Source organism: Centruroides sculpturatus, unplaced genomic scaffold (assembly GCF_000671375.1).
Source record: "Centruroides sculpturatus isolate CEXI.00-Female unplaced genomic scaffold, Cexi_2.0 scaffold725, whole genome shotgun sequence".
In the NCBI taxonomy this organism is placed as follows: Eukaryota; Metazoa; Arthropoda; class Arachnida; order Scorpiones; family Buthidae; genus Centruroides; species Centruroides sculpturatus.
In genome coordinates, this window is record NW_019384962.1 from 72,012 (window position 1) to 91,265 (window position 19,254).

The 19,254-nt window shown below is 31.2% G+C and overlaps 1 protein-coding gene across 3 annotated transcripts in view; it reads left to right on the forward strand.

Moving 5' to 3' along the window:
- LOC111632462 (atypical protein kinase C-like) overlaps window positions 1–19,254 on the forward strand; it is a 101,926-nt gene that overhangs the window by 72,010 nt on the left and 10,662 nt on the right. For all 3 annotated transcript variants that reach the window (XM_023376878.1, XM_023376879.1, XM_023376877.1), the window contains exons 12-17: window positions 3,475–3,611; window positions 6,841–6,926; window positions 7,021–7,108; window positions 11,099–11,224; window positions 11,394–11,473; window positions 17,028–17,117. In XM_023376878.1, coding sequence (XP_023232646.1) covers window positions 3,475–3,611; window positions 6,841–6,926; window positions 7,021–7,108; window positions 11,099–11,224; window positions 11,394–11,473; window positions 17,028–17,117 — 607 coding nt within the window. The remainder of the gene's footprint in view (window positions 1–3,474; window positions 3,612–6,840; window positions 6,927–7,020; window positions 7,109–11,098; window positions 11,225–11,393; window positions 11,474–17,027; window positions 17,118–19,254) is intronic.

The window sequence follows — 19,254 nt, forward strand, 5'->3', positions numbered from 1 at the left end:
ATATATCTTTCATTGGCAAAACATAATAAGATATGATGAAGTAATGAATGTAATTTATTCTTCAGTATACACTTAACCATCATTTTTTATGTAATAGATCTGATTCTGTATAAATGAGACTCCTCCATTTTCCACATAAAGGTTTCCTTTTTATTAATTATTATAAAATAATCAAATAAAATTTTATTTATTCTTATTGATAAAAAAAGTAATCTTCTCTTTCAGTTGAAAATATTTAGCTACATTTTCATTACAGTAATACCCCGAATTTACGCGATAGGTGGGACCGAGCGATAACCGCGTAAGTTGAGGTATAATTTCGCAATTTGTGTAAAATCCAAGTCGGTTATATATAAGCTAATAAATGTTCTCATTAATCTTATCTCGTCTTTTGATTTGTTCACGGTTACAAGAAATTACCACATAGAGTCTCTCAAGTCTCTGTAGATATAACAAACACAAAATAAATTGTAGCTATGTGTCGATTCCGTGTGACACGTCCGAACATGTAAGCTGAACAATAGTGTGGGGGGCGTGATTAATCAAGAGTTGTGTGATGCTCAAACAAAAGACGAATCGACGAGATTTGAAAATTGCGTAACTCCGGGTTCGCATAAGTCGAGGTATTACTGTATTAACTTTTTCAGTCTTAGTTTTTTTCTGTTTGGTTTACTGTAGGCAATGATCTTATTTCTTAAAAATCCACTACCAAAGCTTGTATTTTTCTGTTTAATTATTTATAAATTTTCCAATATTGAGCTATATTTAATGCATACTGTGTAACTACAACATATAATAATAATTAGCATAGGAGTAAATGTGTTTTTAAAGTAAAGTACTGAAGACTATTATAAAACATAATGTAAAATGAAATGATGATGTATTTTTTCTATCTTGTTAAGTCAAAATCATGCAGTTTTAGAACTGTGGAAATTTATGGTTAGATATATGTTTATAAATTGTATCTGTAGCAAAACATAATGTTATAAAAAAAGGATATTTTAAAATCTTTGATATCCCTAACTAAAAACTTAATTACATTTGTATTTGTACTTGCCATTCAAAAATTTTTTTGTTTGAGAAATAAACTATTTTATAAAAGATATTGATTTAGAAAACTAAGGACAAAAGCAATAATGAAAAGAAAAAATAACAATGATTGTTAAATATATATTTCATGTAACATTTTGAGCAGGGTAAACAGATGCATTCTTCTAAGTTAACCTTGTGTTTTATTCTGTTTGTATTTATCATTACAGTAGAACATCGATTATCCGACTCAATTGGGGTTGGTTGGATAACCAAAAAATATGAAAAAATACATTATTAGTATAGTATATTAGTATATCTCATGTAATTAGTATATTAGTATATCGCTATTAATTAACACCTTCATCCCTACTTTGCATTGAATTTTCATCGATGTTAAGCCTAACAGAAATTTTTTTAAAATAATAATCGTCGCTATTGTATCGTTAAAAATTAGAAAATTAAGCCTCGTTTAAATACTGGCTCCCTTTCATGGTCGAGCCATGTTGCCAGCTAAAACACGTAAAAATACTATTAAAGTAGCCAAGACATAGCCAAATATTGTAGCGCCACATCGCTAGCGGACATTTGAATTTGCCGACTAGAACGGTCGGTTAACCGATGTGATGGTTAATCGGGGGTCGGATAATCGATGCTCTACTGTATTAGCATAGATAGTAGGTAAATTTTTCTTCAATATCAAAAGTTGTTCTTTGTGAAAAGATAACTGATAGCAAAAAACCCTCTGATAATATAAAGATCTAAAAATTGATGATATACTATTAATTATATTGAAGTGGTACAATGTTATAAGGAATATAATCATTAATCTAATTAGAATAGCGTTATAGTCTATATCTGGGCTTCCCAATGGGATCAGTTTTGATCCCTTATGAGTTAATGAAAGTTTGAGAGGGGATCGATAGAACTTTGTATATACATTAAAAAAATTATTATTTTTAATAAGTTTTTTAAATATATAAAGTTTTTAATATTTTTTATCAAAAATTTTATATAGAACAAAAATTTTCCTTGAAAGGGATCAACACATCACAAAATACAGTGGTACCCTAGCATACGAAATTTTCAGGATACTACATGAAATTCGAATATATTTTTGCTCCACGATACAAACAAAAACTCACCATATGATGTTACATTAGTTTGCAGCGCCATTTTTTATTCACTTCTGTTCGTTGGTCTCAGTCCGCGTGTTTGCTTCGTCATAGAAGGATCTCGCTCAATAAAGGAAATCTTGAGGTATTATCAGAAAGTGACTGATTTTATTGAAAAGAAACATCCCAAAAAGGTTCACACTGGCTGTATTGCTGCTCGGAATAATGACATTTGCCTAAGTCATTTTAGAAACATTTTAAAAAGTAGGCAAAGCCAAACCTCTTTGAATAGATATTTTACCAAGCGACCTCTATCCAGTGAAAGTGCTGGTAGAAGTGAAGGAAAGTGTGAGGACCAGAAATTTAGTGTTTTAAACTATAATTTTTTTTAAATAAACTTTATAAAGACGGAACGAGAAAACAGAAAATTAAAAGAGAAAAAGGAAAAATAAAATCAATAAAAACCTTGATTCCCACGAGTTAGGTTCCGTGTTGAGATGAGTACATTTCTGTGTCACGATTGTGTCACCCGTCCCCTCATTGGACCAAGAAGATCGTCATCGCTGACGAAATCGGAGAAAAGTTCGAAAATGAGGACTTGATATAAAAGGGCCAGGCATGATGAGTAAGGGGGTGGAAGTTATTATTGGTATCTGTGTGTGCGCTCCGATCGTCTTCCTCCCGCCGAGAATCCGAACCTCCTCCTCTTGGACAAGACTGGAAGACCTGAANCACCTCCACCGTCATCTATCCTCAAAGGTAAAGTGCAAATGAAACTACATTTTTTTTTATCAATTATTATTCTATTATGATTATTTATACATTTACAACTACAAAATGCATTTTTCAGTGTTTTCCTTACTATAGTTATTATTTTTTTTAATGTACTACTTAGCTTTAATTTGAATGTGTTTTTCGTGTTGGAATGAATTATTTGGTTTTACATGTAATCATATGGGGAAAAATGATTCATTTTACAACATTTTCATGATATGATCTCAGTATCGGAACGAATTAATTTTGTATCCTGAGGTACCACTGTATTGGAACAATCTGGTCTACATGAATTAATAGTAATTAAATTTAACACCAAGATTTAATATAAAATAAGAGAATTGCTTATATTTAATATTAACAATTTTTAACTTTGATTAATCAACTATTTGTTAGTTAACTATTCATATATTTTTCAGTTCAATTGATTGGTTTTTATTTTTTATGTATTTTCATTTAAATTTTATTTGATAAAGAATTATTTGAATTTTATTTTAAGCAGTTGATATTTTTCATTATACATCTAGTTGTGCAATAATTTTTGTAATAATTTCAGATTATTTTTTGTGATTGAATTTGTTCGTGGAGGAGACTTAATGTTCCACATGCAAAGAAAGCGACGTTTACCAGAAGAACATGCTAGATTTTATGCAGCCGAAATATCTCTTGCATTAAATTTTTTACATGAGAGAGGTATTTTTTTGAACTAATACTTATTTGTAATAATTACTAAATGTTGTTTATAAATTGTTAACAATTATTAATCATTCTATAGTTGTTAACATTGATCATTTCACTTTACATAAGATAATTGTAACTTAATCTTAAATAAGTATTTTGTTAATTCTTTTACAGTAGAACCCCTCTAGTCCGTCACTCCGGTTAATCCGACCGTGGTCGGAGTCGAGAAACTTGTCCCGACTCATCGGTGACTCTCCGTCCGTGGCATTTTTCTGTGTTCGTTTACAGTATATGTTTTACATTGTGTGTACATGTACAGTTTTGTGTGTGTTTTTAACATGTCAGGAGTGAAACGTAAACGTGTTACTCTTTCATAAATGAAAAATTAGCAGTGCTACAAAGACTGGACAAAGGGGAAGATTGTTTATTTTACTTTTTTCTGATAATCCGACCTTTTCTGCGTTCCGACCATACCCCCAGTCCCAAAGGTGACGGATTAGAGGGGTTCTACTGTATATGTATACGTGGGGGACCCAAAAATAACCAGATTTTTTGTATAAGAACTTTATTTATTAACTTTTTTACAAAATTCCTTCAATCACCTTCAAAGTACTCTCCATTAGATGTGATGCAATTGTCAAGTCTTTTTCCCCACTGTTTGAAGCATCTCTGGAACTCTTCAACCTTGATATCGTCCAGTGCCCTTAGCAAAGCTGTTTTTATCGCCTCCACATCATCAAGATGCTTCCCTTTTAGATTTTTCTTCATTCTCAAAAACTGAAAAAAGTCGCACAGGGCTAGGTCTGGTGAATACAAAGGTTGGGGAACAGCAGGCCATCCCCAAGAGGCCAAATAGTGAGTCACTCATAATGCCATGTGTGTGGGGGCGTTGTCATGATGAAGGAACCAGTCACCTGATCACCAAAGTTCTGGGAGTTTCCTTCGCACAACCTCTCGCAGACGTCTTAACACTTTTTTGGCGGATTTTTTCAACGTTTTCATCGTTTCGAGATGTTGAACGATGCCCAGAACTTCATAGGCAGAACAAAATAACAGTAAGAGAAACACAACACTACGCTTAAACGTAAACCTACAAACTGACACTGTTTGCACAGGTGTTTCATGAAGGTCTCTAACCCCATGTAACAGGAGAACTCTACAAATGGCAGTGTGCTCTCAGTTCGGTTTTTTTTTGGTCCCCCTCTTTGTATATAAATAAATAAATATATATATATATATATATATACAGGGTTCCTACGCACCTGGAAAGTCAGGGAAAGTCAGGGATTTTTCATTATTTTTTGAAAAAGTCAGGGAAAGTCAGGGAATTNCAAAAAGATATATTTATTTTAAGATGAAATTTAACAAGGTAAAAATTGAACAACTTTAGTCCAATAAATTTTGACTCTTTTATGTTATTTAATAAAAAGTAAAATACATCTGGATATGAGTCCAATTTTGCTTTCCATGTCCAATCACCAGGAACAACTATTTCCATTGCAGAGACAACCTTTCTTTAGAGTCTATGCCTCTGCAATAGTTGTTCCTGGTGATTGGACATGGCAAGCAAAATTGGACTCGTATCCAGATGTATTTTACTTTTTATTAAATTGTAATTCTGTTAGCCCTTTTCTACAAAGAAATCTTTTATGTTAGTTAAATTTATTCATTACACAAAAAGACTTAGCAGGATGAGAAATGATCAGCATTTATTGCATGTTTATATTGTTTGGAAGTTGTAAACTTAAGGATCGTGTAATTTTGTTCTGCTTTTTCTCTGTAAAGTAAGTAAATATTTTATTCATTAAAAAAATCACTTTTTCTAAAAATTTGGAAGAAAGTGATCTATTCAGTTCAGTTAGTAAACACATCTCTTTTAAATCTTAATGAAAAACTAAAGAAAAGATGCTATATTTCAACTGTATTATTTTGACAACTAAATATTAAACATTAATGGATAATGATTTAACTATCCAATATTCAATTAAAACTTAATTATTTATTAGCTGAAATATTTGGTTTATTAAAATTGTGTGTTCCAGTTATTCAATTTTGTATTTCAAAGGTATAATATTTTTAATATTGAATATTTACTATATAAAATGATACTATTTTTATAATAGGTTAACAGATTTAGTAATAATTAATAAGCTGCCTACTCTTGAAATTTACTAATAAATTGAATAAATTTTTCAAATATGTTAACATATTGAGCCCTTCCATCAATTTATCATAACCGACAAAAAGTCAATTTTACTGGAGAAGAATTTTTTAATTATTTTCTCTTACACATTAGCTATGAAGTAAATTTGTTGTATGTAATACGTTTTTAGGATATTTTACCTTATATTTTTAAAGTGTAAAGACATGTTTTGGTGGTTACTTACTTGCTACTTACTTACTTGTTAATACGGGCACCATCATTACTACAGGCACAGAAAGACTTTAGTGGCGCATGCTTTGCATTTTAACTTGTGTTAAATTGACTGAGTCTGTACATAGACTGTAGATGACAAGAAACTTCAGAATCTACATAACTGGAACTACAAAGAAAGGCATCTTATGATATGGAAAAGAATCAGTTAATCTCTAGGACATACTTGGCTGTAAATAATCTTCATTGGTTTTGCCTGTAGTGGTTGAGATTAATTTGCATTGAATTGCTGATGATTGAAAATTGAAAACACTGGTTCTGAAACAGAAGTCCCATGATTAGGATTTTCTGTTTTAATTTCATGCATGATGATTTTTTATAAGTGATGTTCATGAGAAATTCTGATAAATTTACCTAGTTTTTTTGTGTCTCATACAATTTGGAGTAAATGTAAACAAAACTTACAATAAAATTCTCTTCCTAATTTTTTAAAGTCCCATCACAGTGTTACAAGAATTTGTGACATGACTTGAAGTACATAACTTGTTTGAGACAAAAAACTTAATTTCGGTGAAATTGTCGGTTACACTAAATTGGCTGGAAGGACTTAATATTATGATGCATTAATAACAAATTCATTTAATTGTGCTGAATTAACCACATTGTTCTAAAAAAGTGGGAACCTATATGAATTTAATAATACTATATATATTTGATGTATAAATTTTAAGTAATTATTTTATCTTATACAGTATATAGTTTTATGAGATCAATATTTTTATATAAATGATTCATATAAAATTCTTTAATAAATAAATAAAAATATAGCATATAAAATCAGAAATATTTATTATAAAAATTTTTTAGGTATTATTTATCGGGATTTAAAATTGGATAATGTATTATTGGATCACGAAGGTCATATAAAACTGACGGATTATGGAATGTGTAAGGTAAATACTGATAAATCTGTCTTTGGGTTTTTTTTTTTTTTTTTTTGTATAAAATGATCAAATTTTTAAATTTCTTATAAAACTTCTTTCTTAGGAAGGTATCAGGCCAGGTGATACTACTAGTACATTTTGTGGAACACCAAATTATATTGCACCAGAGATTCTTCGAGGTGAAGATTATGGTGTGTATTTTGACTACAATTTTAAATATCTTATATAATAAAAGCAAAGACAGTAAATTGGTTAATACAAACATGTTATATGAAATACTATGACATAATAATAAAATAATAAAACATATTTTTCTGAGCTTGCAAGAAGTTACACGAAATGAATAAAATCATGAATGTTTTTTTAGGATTAATAAATGTTGTGAATATAAAATCTGTAAATACTAATTAATCAGATTTAATTTGTTTAAGACTTAAGACTTATAATAGTTTTATTTTACATAGAAAAACTTCAATCTATTTTCATCATCTTTTCAATTGATTATTGTATGAATAACATTTTTTATGGATTAGTGTGACAGTTTTGACAATTCTGATGTCAAATCTCCAGCAACATCAGAGTTGCTACTTTTGGAATCAGCCACATTATGTTCTTTGTTATTGTTCTCCCCACAACCTGTCATCCTTTATATTGTCTAGTGTGTTAGAAATGTTACACTGTTTGAATGACTTTGTGATGAATAGACCTAAAATGGTTATTCAATCCACAGAAATCCAATGTGTGATAATATGGGAATCTGCACATTTGATCTTTGTAGTTACCATTAATTTAACTTTCAGTTTTGTCAGCAAATGTATTATTCCTGGACTGTATTCTTGAATGGCCTGTTCACATTAACATTCAAAGACTGGAGAATGGAAAGAAGTTTGGCTTTCAGCTTGTGGATCATATTTTTCATTTGATTCGTTGAGTGTTTTTGAATGTGTCCAAGCAAAGAATCAATAGTGGGTTTACGAGTGTACTGGATGATGAACCCAAACATTTTGCAGGTAGTTGAGATTTATTCTTACATCATTCATTCTTCAGATTGGGCTTGTACAGTGATGACAGAAGTGAAAAGATGTTCATGAGCAGCTTCTTAGGGTATGTTTTTCTTTTGAAGATCAAGAAAGGCGGAAGTTTTTGATCATCCATTTTGATTGCTAGCATGACTGTCACTTTTTTTCATTGCCTGATGCTTTAATTGGAATTTTTCTGCTCTTTTTTTCAGGTGTGTAATTATAGGTTGTGCATATGTAATCAAATAGGGCTTTCATCTGCATTGCCAATCTGGCCTAATATGAAGCCACCTGTTTTTATAAGTGTGATTATGTTCTGCTGGAAACTTAGTAGCTTGTTCTTGATCTTTCAGCAGTTTCTGGCAGACAATTATATACACATAGAGACAAGTCTCTGTGCGTCATAAAGTGAACTACTCAATTTTGACAAGCTTTAAAGGTTTGTCACGGTGTGTTTAAGAACACGTGCAACTTCATTCCTTCCCTTCTTGTTAGATTATAAGTCGTTCTTTTTCCTCTCTTTCACAAACTCTAAAACTTGTTCATTAACATCTATCTGAATGTCTTTCTTTTCAAGTCTACTAAATCTGTTTTGTAGCATCTTGCATGTAAAAATATCCTATTTATGTTGCCACCACAATCAGATATTTTTGTCTAATATTTCTAGTCACATGTTGTTCATCAAAGTAGATAACTCTCTTCTTAAACTTAACTACTTTAATTTAGGTTGCTGTGAGACCTGTCTTAGAAATAATTTATTTGACTTGCTGCAGTTGAAAAAACCAAAACTGTTCCAAGACCAAAATCAAAGTAATGAGAAGGCTGTGTATCACATTTACATGTATACTGATGACATAATACATGCAAATCTGTCAAATGGACATGAATGAGACTACATTAAGTAAACTTTGTGCTTCATTCTAATATGCATCCCAATTTTGGAGACCAGTAAAGTTCAAAAATAAAGTTGTGAATTAAAATTAATAAAACAGATTTCGAAGCAGTGTTAAAAATAATCTTTAAGAAATGTTGCTATTTCATCTTGTATATACAAGAGGCATCTAGAAAATAAAGAATATTTGGCTATAAAAACAAAAAAAAAAAAAACAGTAATGATAGGAAAAAAAATTTATTAAGTAATTAGTACAAGACCAGTCTGTTTTCTATACAGAATGTATTTTTTATCTTGAGATAATGAAATAACTTAATTAGATATCATTATTTTGGAAAAAGGTATAGACAAAAGTTGTAGGGTGTTGAGGGGCCAATCAATTGGTGACCTGATGCGATCTTGACCTTCAAGGTCATTCAGAGGTCAAGTCTGTTTTTTCAATGGGGACATATATTTTTGACCCCGGAAATGGAAAGAGCAGGAAATTTCACAACCGGGTGTACCTTTGACCTTATTGTCTAGGTCAAAGGTCAAGATTATTTTAAGGTTAAAATGATAAGCTTTTTCTAATGGAAAACCATACTTTTTATTAATGAAGGCAGGGAGGTAAAGGTTACATTTACATGGAAACTATGCGAGATTTCACAATTAGCCATGACCTTGAGTACCCAAAATTTGACCTCTGAAGGTCATCTCAAGCGTGACGTAAGTATGGCTCAATAAATGCATTAAAGTGAAAGGGCATCATTTTGAATATTTGTTATAAAATTTCCCCCCCAAACCAACATCTCAAACAATGGTAAGAAGTAAATTGATTCACCAAAAACAAGCACCACAATAGTGAGAGGCAAGGAGACTCACTGAAAATAATCACCTCAAAGAAAGTAGAGAACTACTACATCCACATTGTTACTCCTCGGTAGTGCTAAAAGCAGTTTAAAGATCAAAGTAATAAGGTCATGAAAAAATGTAACTTTTACCTCCCTGCCTATTCCAGTAATAAAAAGTATGGTTTCCCATTAGAAAAAGCTTATAATTTTAACCTTAAAATAATCTTGGCCTTTGACCTAGACAATAAGGTCAAAGGTACACCCGGTTGTGAAATTTCCTGCTCTTTCCATTTCTGGGGTCAAAAATATGTGTTCCCATTGAAAAAAACAGAATTGACCTACAAATGACCTTGAAGGTCAAGGTCACATCTGAGGTCACCAATTGATTGGCCCCTCAACACCCTATAACTTTTGTGTATACCTTTTTCCAAAATAATGAGATCCAATTAAGTTATTTCATTGTCTCAAGATAAAAAATACACCCTGTATAGTCACCATTATGATTAAAGCACTTGTAGTATGATACTAGTTTTTGGGTTGCCTTGTCATAGACTTCTGCTGTTCTTCTAGCCAGTTAGTGACAGTTTCTTTCACCTCTCATCCACCAAAAACTCTTTCAGCTTGGGAAAGAGGTGAAAGTCACTGGAGTCTAGGTTGTATAGTGGCTGTTCGAAAATGTTGCATGTTATCTTTCTTGATTAAACATTAAACACTATTTTTTCACTTGCTTCATTCATAATGTGATCACCATATGTTTCCATTTTGTTTTTTTCATGTTTTGTTCATGAATTTCTATAGAATGAGCTTTCTTCATGTTTAGAAAAAGAATAACACTTTGCATTTGGCAGGATTTTTTATTTTTGTACAAATTTTAACCCTTGACAAAACAATAACAGTAAGACTGCCGTCCATTGTCAAAACTCTACAAGTGTAAAGCTAATACATCAGAGAACAAATTGACCTTAAATCAATGGTAGTAATTTTTCCCATGTAGAATGCTATATGCAAATGTTCTTTATTTTCTGGATGTCCCTCATATAATCAATTGTTTGATTGATTTATTGACAGTATATTTAGCAAAATTCAGTTCAAGATGCAAAGAAGAAAATATAACATAAAATGCATTGAAAAAGGAAAACTAAAGTAATTTTATTTTATGATTTATTTATGGATTGTTTTCTTTAATTATTATTTTTATTTCTATTCTTATTTTTTCAATTAGTAATGTGACAGACATAATTTTCCAGATAACATTTTTTTTTCTTGTATATATCATCTGATAAAAATTAAACATAATTAAAATATAATTATTTTAATTAATAATAATTAAAATAATTATATTAACTTTGAACATGTATTGATATGCAGAATACATTAATACATGGTGTCTTTTTGTTAATAATATAAATTTTAACATATAATACTTTAATTCAATTTCAGGCTTTAGTGTAGATTGGTGGGCATTGGGAGTTCTTTTATATGAAATGTTAGCAGGTCGATCTCCATTTGACATTGTTGGTGCAGCTGAAAATCCTGATCAAAATACAGAAGATTTTCTGTTTCAAGGTAAAAATAAATGTTTAGATTAAATTTTAATTTGCAAAAAAATATAAATTTATATGTATTCATAACGAGATTAACATTTTTGATATATTATTTTTATTTAAATTAAATGAATAAATTTTTGTGGAGGTGTTAATGGATAAACTAACTTTTATTTAAAACTTTTATTTAGTAATCTTGGAAAAGACTATAAGAATTCCTCGATCCATATCCGTTAAGGCACAATCTGTTTTAAAAGGATTTTTAAATAAAGTAAGAAAATATTTTGATAAAATTAATATTGATTAACAAATTACATAAAGTATTTTGATAAAAACTAAAGTATTAAAAGTTAATTATTTTTAGATTTCTTTACATTAATAGCCTGAAAATGATTTAAAATATTAATTTAATTTAAAAATAATGTTCAATAATTCTGCAATTTGGCTTTTAGTGTGGGGCTAAGTGAAAAATAATGGCAACATTTATGTTATGAACATAATGCTTTATTTAAACATGAAATTAACATTCTTATATCTTAATATTATCACCAGCAAGATGAATCACCTTATGTAAAATCTGTGGGACATAGTAGATGTTGTCTGGAGATCCTTTTTCATTGAAACTGCAATGGACCACTTTACAGCATTGAATATGTTAGCCACATTAGGAGATAATTTTTTTTATTATGATTCCTTGATTGTAGGAAACAAGTCATAGTCACAAGGAGTCTTATCTGGGGAGAAAGGTGGATGTTTCAGAATTTTCCAATACTATCTTGCCAAAAGTTCTTTTTTCATTTTGGCTATGTGACATTGAGCATTATCTTGAATGAAAAGTAGTACTGTAATTAATTCAATGAAATGTGGCTACTAGGGTTTCTCAAACGGGATTCTGGGATCCCAGGATCCCAGTTGTTTTTTTAACCTGGAAAATATCCCGGGAAATTTTTCTTATCCCGGGAAATCCCGCAAATTTCTTAAAAATTTACTTTTTTTTTATTTTGTGTTAAGGTTGAGGAATTTTGCAAATAGAAAGCATAATTAACTCATTCACTGTTAGAATACATTTGTATTTATTAATTTTAAACCTACCTATTAGTTTTTTTTTAAATTTTTGCTCGTTATAGCATGTCACAAATGGTCAATAATCAATATATAGCTTATTTGTGGCAGGACTATAAAAATTATTTACTTGTGGGAACCTGTAATATCTGGAATAATTGTGCTTACGCTGTCTTGAGTTTTACCCATGCCCAGTAGCTTCAATAAATGCCTGACGCCAGATTGTGCAAATTGGGCAAGGATACAAACGAGTACAAAGTCTGCAAGTATGAAGTTTTTCTTCATAAACCTGATTATTAAAGCCAAATGAATTGCCGAATTATCGAGCTCTAAGCTTGATGCCGCTATTAAAGCAGCCAAGGTAGACAAATCAAGAATACTAGAGAGCGAAAGAAGTACTACAATCTCGAAAACGAACTCGAAATCTTCCAGGCTACAGGTGAAAAAACACATAATATCTGTCTTCTCTTAAATGCATTAAACACTATTCCAATCACATCAATTGAATCGGAAAGGGCATTCTCGGTGGTAAGACTTTTCATTACTAAAATAAGAATTAGAGTGAGTTATCGGAGTATTGACCATCTTTGCTTTTTAAAATCTTATAAAAGTTTGCAATATTTTGTATTATATTTTATTTAAAAAACGAAAATTACTTTCTAAATTAGAAGTTCATTTTTTTAATTTTTAACTCAATTCAAAACATTTTTTTTTTTGTCGTTGTTGTATGCAGTTTCCAGCAAAATTTAATTAATTTTTTTCTATTTGTGAAAATTTCTACGTTATTTAAAGGTAATTTTTATTATAGGCCTATAGACCTTACACAGCATTATTAATATAATTTTTGAGGTTACAGAACTTTAAAATTACTTTAAAAAATGGAAAATAATTATATCATTTGATTTAAAGATATTTTGTATACCTTAAAAATAATTAATTCTATCCCGGGATCCCGGGATAAAAGTGAACTGTTTCCCTGGATCCCGGGACAAGCAAAAGACCGGGAAATGAGAAACCCTAGTGGCTACCTTTTACTTTTTGCTAGACAGATGATTCTTGAAAAACTATTGGTATTACTCAACATTTACAGTTTGTCTCTGAAGATGTATATGAAAATATTACACAAATAGTGTAATCTTTTATCATACAATTTTATTCCACTGAGTTTCTTTCACAATTTTTTTTTGGTTAAGGAGATACAGTAGAACCTCCATTATCCGGACCTCTATTATCCAGATTTTTGATTATCCGGATTGTTCAAAATAAACAAAAATTTTACGAATTTGCTGATTTGCACTTGGCGAATTACGACACTGTTTTACGAAATACTGTTTATGTTTATGTACGTGATGGAATGCATAACTTTTTTTGTTTCAACAACGTCTCACCCAGCACAGTGGTCGTAAACTCTTAAATATATTTTACGTAGTAATAAAAATATAACTTGACATACGTATTTATAAATAATTTATATTCAAATTACATCATTTCTATAACCAAGGGCGGCGTAAGGCATGGACGACGTGGGCCACCGCCTATGCCTCGCGGTCCGAAGGGCCTCGCGCCTGGAAGGTTTATGCATTACTTAAAAGCCGTGAACGCGACGAAAAAGTTTTACTCGTCATAAAACGATAAATAGTTTGTCAAATTTTTATTCATAAAAATGCAGTTCAACTGCTTTTTATTTTATAAAATCCGTCTTCTTGCGCCACCAGAAGGCCTTTTAAACAATAGGTAGTCTGGTAGCGTTGGTCAGTAGTAGTCCAAATTCGATACGAACGTTTGTTTCTTGAAAATTTGATCACTATTTAAATACAGTATTTACTTTTAATATTACCGATATGTCATCGAAAAGAAAACGTGTTGTATTATCATTAAAAGACAAATTAAAGTATATGCTTCCATTATCCGGATTTTTCCTTATCCGGACTACCTTCATCCCCAATTAGTCCGGATAATCGAGGTTCTACTGTACTGGATATTTTCATTCACTTGATTGGTGCTTCAGTTTTGGCTTGTAAATCTGTGTTCATATTTCATCTATGGTACTGATTCAACAAAGAAATGCATCATTTTCATTTTGATACTGATCCAGATAAAGATTTACTAGATGCCACATTTGTACTTGTAAATGTGCAAATGTAGTATCTAGCTGATGTAGGGCCTATCTTGCTCCGAGTTTTTGCATGCAAAGAACATTGTGCAGAATGCAATCCATGATGAAATCACTGGTTTCAACTTTATCAAGATGTGTATTATTCATTGTCTGCCAACATGGAGTAAGGGCTGCATGATCTTTTTCTCTTAGCTGTTGGGTTGTTCAATCCAATGATGTTTTCTGCATTTTCTTGACCTTGGCAAAAGATATTCACCCATTTTGTATTTGTGCTGCAGGGTTGTGCATCAGTACCATATGTGACCTTAAGTCTTTCTTCACAGCCTAATATGGAAATGAAGAGGTTTACAATTTCGATGTCACAGAAGACTGATACATAACTTACTTTTCTTGCAATTAATACTTAACATTTCTGTTGACATAAATTTGTCTCAAGTTAGCTATTTAAAAAAATTTATGGTTGAGTATTTAAAAATTAAGATGCATCTTAGATTTAAGTAAATGTGGTATTATGAGCCTGCAGGCCTATCTATGGGCCTGAGTGGAGGAATGAGCGAATTTTGCGCAAAATTACGACTTTGTAATTTAATTTCTTAACATGATTGTTATAAAAAAAAAAAACATTGCTCTAGAAAAGATCAGATGACATTCTCTTTAAACAAACAGAGAGGAATTTTGACAACAAGATGACAAAAGGAAAACATTCGATTGTGAAAGAGGGACAGCTGCTATTACACGTCATCAGAAGAAACCTATGCCTGCACCTGGAAATGAACTTTCAACATGTCAATAGTCAATCACAGGATCATTTTCCCAGGCATCAAGAATGGAGACACCGAAGTCCCATGCAGTCATCCCATATGAAGTCCAAAGGAAGGTGAATAGATTAATTAGTGTCCAGAGTAATCGACAACTAGGTGCCAAGTGTAGCGGACCTCCACAAACAGACTGTCCTGGCCAATGCAAGTCAACAATAAGAAGACCTGCCATACAATTGCCAGTCCTCTTCAAATTCCTCTCTCTCTCTCCAATCGAACAAATGTCATCTAATTTGACCAACGAATATTGAGATATCTATAGATATAGTAAACTCTCTCTCAGCAGAAGTAGTGACTGAGCTAGGTCATTAGGTCAGCATGTGAGCTGATTAGAAACTTTTGTCAATCCCCTCCATAGGAGTGTATATGTAACCAGATTTAACTGCATCTAACTTAGGCTTAGTTATATGTATCATAGGTTTAGTAATATAATAAATTCTTGTTGTTATCTGTTAAAAACCTGTCTTCTGTCACTTCAAGACATGGACATCTGTCGACTTTCCGAACCCCTCGCCACTCGAAAAAAAGCCATCCCAAAGACAAAGTGGGCGAGTTTTACCAACTCAGCGATTAGAGGGCTCAATCCCCTCACCCGTATTCTCACAGTACATATTCAAAATTTTGTAATTTGAACTATTTTTGAATTATATTAAGATATGCATGTGATATTTTTATACAAACATATATGAAAATATACTTAGAAAAGAAATTTCTATAAAGAATTTTTACATGAAAGAAAAAAAATTATATGTTGTTCCTTGAAAATATCTATTTGAAAAAATGTGTTAACAAAGCATTTATTTTAAGCAAGCTATTTTATAATTTTATCCCAAAATTAATTTTCCTCTTTTCCTCTAAAATATTTTTCATTGTACTTTTCTANGCGGACCTCCACAAACAGACTGTCCTGGCCAATGCAAGTCAACAATAAGAAGACCTGCCATACAATTGCCAGTCCTCTTCAAATTCCTCTCTCTCTCTCCAATCGAACAAATGTCATCTAATTTGACCAACGAATATTGAGATATCTATAGATATAGTAAACTCTCTCTCAGCAGAAGTAGTGACTGAGCTAGGTCATTAGGTCAGCATGTGAGCTGATTAGAAACTTTTGTCAATCCCCTCCATAGGAGTGTATATGTAACCAGATTTAACTGCATCTAACTTAGGCTTAGTTATATGTATCATAGGTTTAGTAATATAATAAATTCTTGTTGTTATCTGTTAAAAACCTGTCTTCTGTCACTTCAAGACATGGACATCTGTCGACTTTCCGAACCCCTCGCCACTCGAAAAAAAGCCATCCCAAAGACAAAGTGGGCGAGTTTTACCAACTCAGCGATTAGAGGGCTCAATCCCCTCACCCGTATTCTCACAGTACATATTCAAAATTTTGTAATTTGAACTATTTTTGAATTATATTAAGATATGCATGTGATATTTTTATACAAACATATATGAAAATATACTTAGAAAAGAAATTTCTATAAAGAATTTTTACATGAAAGAAAAAAAATTATATGTTGTTCCTTGAAAATATCTATTTGAAAAAATGTGTTAACAAAGCATTTATTTTAAGCAAGCTATTTTATAATTTTATCCCAAAATTAATTTTCCTCTTTTCCTCTAAAATATTTTTCATTGTATTAAAAAATAAATAAAATGTTAATTTGATATCTTTTTTTAAATTTTATTATGAATATCAAAATTCTTAAACTGACAAAATTATTTCATAGATATTGTGAATATATTTCTACATACTTTATTTAAAATCAACTGTTTCAATATAATTGCTGAGTGCTAATATTATTTATTAACTAACTTTTCAGAATCCAGTTGAAAGATTAGGTTGTCATCCACAAACTGGTTTTGCTGATATTACTTCTCATCCATTTTATAAGAGCATAGATTGGGAATTGGTGAGCTTTAATTAAATTATTTTTAATTTTAATAATAATTTTAATTTAAAATATTTTAAATTTAATTTTAAAATGCTTATTATTAATAAGCATTTTTTTAAGAAGTATATTTTAAATCTTCAAACTATATAATTCTTGAGTAATGTTACACTATGGTCTCACACAATCCCCGACTTACTTTGATCTTGATTTACCTACAATCTGGATTGTGACTGTCACCAGTCAAATGTCATGTTGTTCGCACAGGCAGTCTGCTTGAGAAGAACCTGGCTATTACACATGATGATAAAACTGACATAACTACGCAGTAAGTCACAAACACAAACAAACAAACAAAATGGAAGTTTTGGTTAGAAATAAATACAGTACAGGTAGCCCTCGGTTTACGCCGCAGTTCCGTTCCTACAAAAGCAGGAGCAAATCGAATCGGCGTAAAACAAACCCATATTTACAGTGAGGTATAGAGTTAGGTTCTACATAAGTGAAAAATAAGCAAATAATTTTGTTTATTAATACAATATAATACAAAATACATATAAATTTTTAATTTTTAAAATGTATTTTATCATAAAATAAGTGAAATATTTTTATTAAAAAATTTTAGTTTTGGATCTCTTATGTTTTTCGGAAAAAAAGTATCTATCTTTAATTGTTTACATTTTTTGTTTTCTTTTATTGAGAATTTCAGAATATGGTCAAATGGATGCAATGATGCTTCTTTTTACATTTGTACTTCGCTCCCAATCATTGTCTAACTCGCAAAGTTCATCTGTCAAACTTTCCATAGTTGAAAGGATATGTTAACCCGACGTAGAGCTACGGATGAGTGGAGACATTGATTGGTCGACCACCGGTCGCCATAGCGCATGTATAAGGTCAGTTTGAATGGGAAAATTCAAGGTGGCTAAGGAGAGATAGATATCATCTGGCTAATAAAAAAGTATCGTCTGGCCAATGAGAAGTAGATTTGTCTCACTAATGATAGTTTGTGATCGACGGAAGTGCTACTACGTCATAAGATGTTTTCCTAAATGAACTGAATTGGGATACATTCATTGGCGCTATGGATTCGGTATCCATTTATTGGACTATTAAGTTTGGTAATTTGACTCGTGGGTACCTAAACATTTAGTGTTTTAATATTAATTTAATGCAAATGTATACATACCCAATAATATTAAACAGAAAAAATAAATATATTCAATAAAAATCTTTGTTTTAATGAATGTACAATGTCACGGCTCGGTAAATACGTCAACACTGAAATGAAAATCAGTCTGGCATAGGGAAAATCGGGGAATTACACGGAAAATTGCATAGCGGCGTTATTGTGAATTGGCGTAAACTGAGGGCTACCTGTACTTTTTCTTGCTGTATATCTAATAATAGACAGATGTCATCATCTCTCCAAATACAGTATGTTTTTAATTTCTTTGTCAATAGCCTGACGTGTTCCTCAGCCATCTTATATTTTCTCATGTATGTGGGATTTTGGGATCTCTTCTATGACTGGATCTAGTTTCAAGAACTCTTTTGAGTTGATCACGATTGAACTTTGTTTCAGTTGAGATTGAAACGATCAAGAGAGGTCACACCAAGGCATAGTTGCCGACCTTGGTCACAATCTAGATTGAAATGCTCAGTGCAAATGGGGTATTATTCTAGAGAAGTGGTTTTTAATGTTTTTGAAGCCAGCATCCTAACTGGTTTACTTTGATGTATGTGTAACACACCCAATACCAATACTTCATTTAAAATTTACATAAATTGATAAATATCAAAGATATTTGTAACATTCATAGATATTGCAACATCTTGTAGTATCATGAAAGCCAGGTTAAAAATCACTCTGGAATTACAAGATACTATCTATCTACCTACTATAAATAGAAATATAATACAGTCGACCCCCCTATAATTACGGTCCCTATAATTATGATTCCTATAAAACTACGAAAAAATATACGTATTTTGGAAATGTTGAGTCGGATTAGTGTAGAATCGATTAATTTTATGGAAGAAAACCTTTCAATCGGCCGTAGTCCGTAAACTTGACACGTGTCGGGCTGTGATTGGAACGACTTGTAAGAAATCGGATTCCTAATAAATTGGAACGTATCTATATCTTATAGGGGGG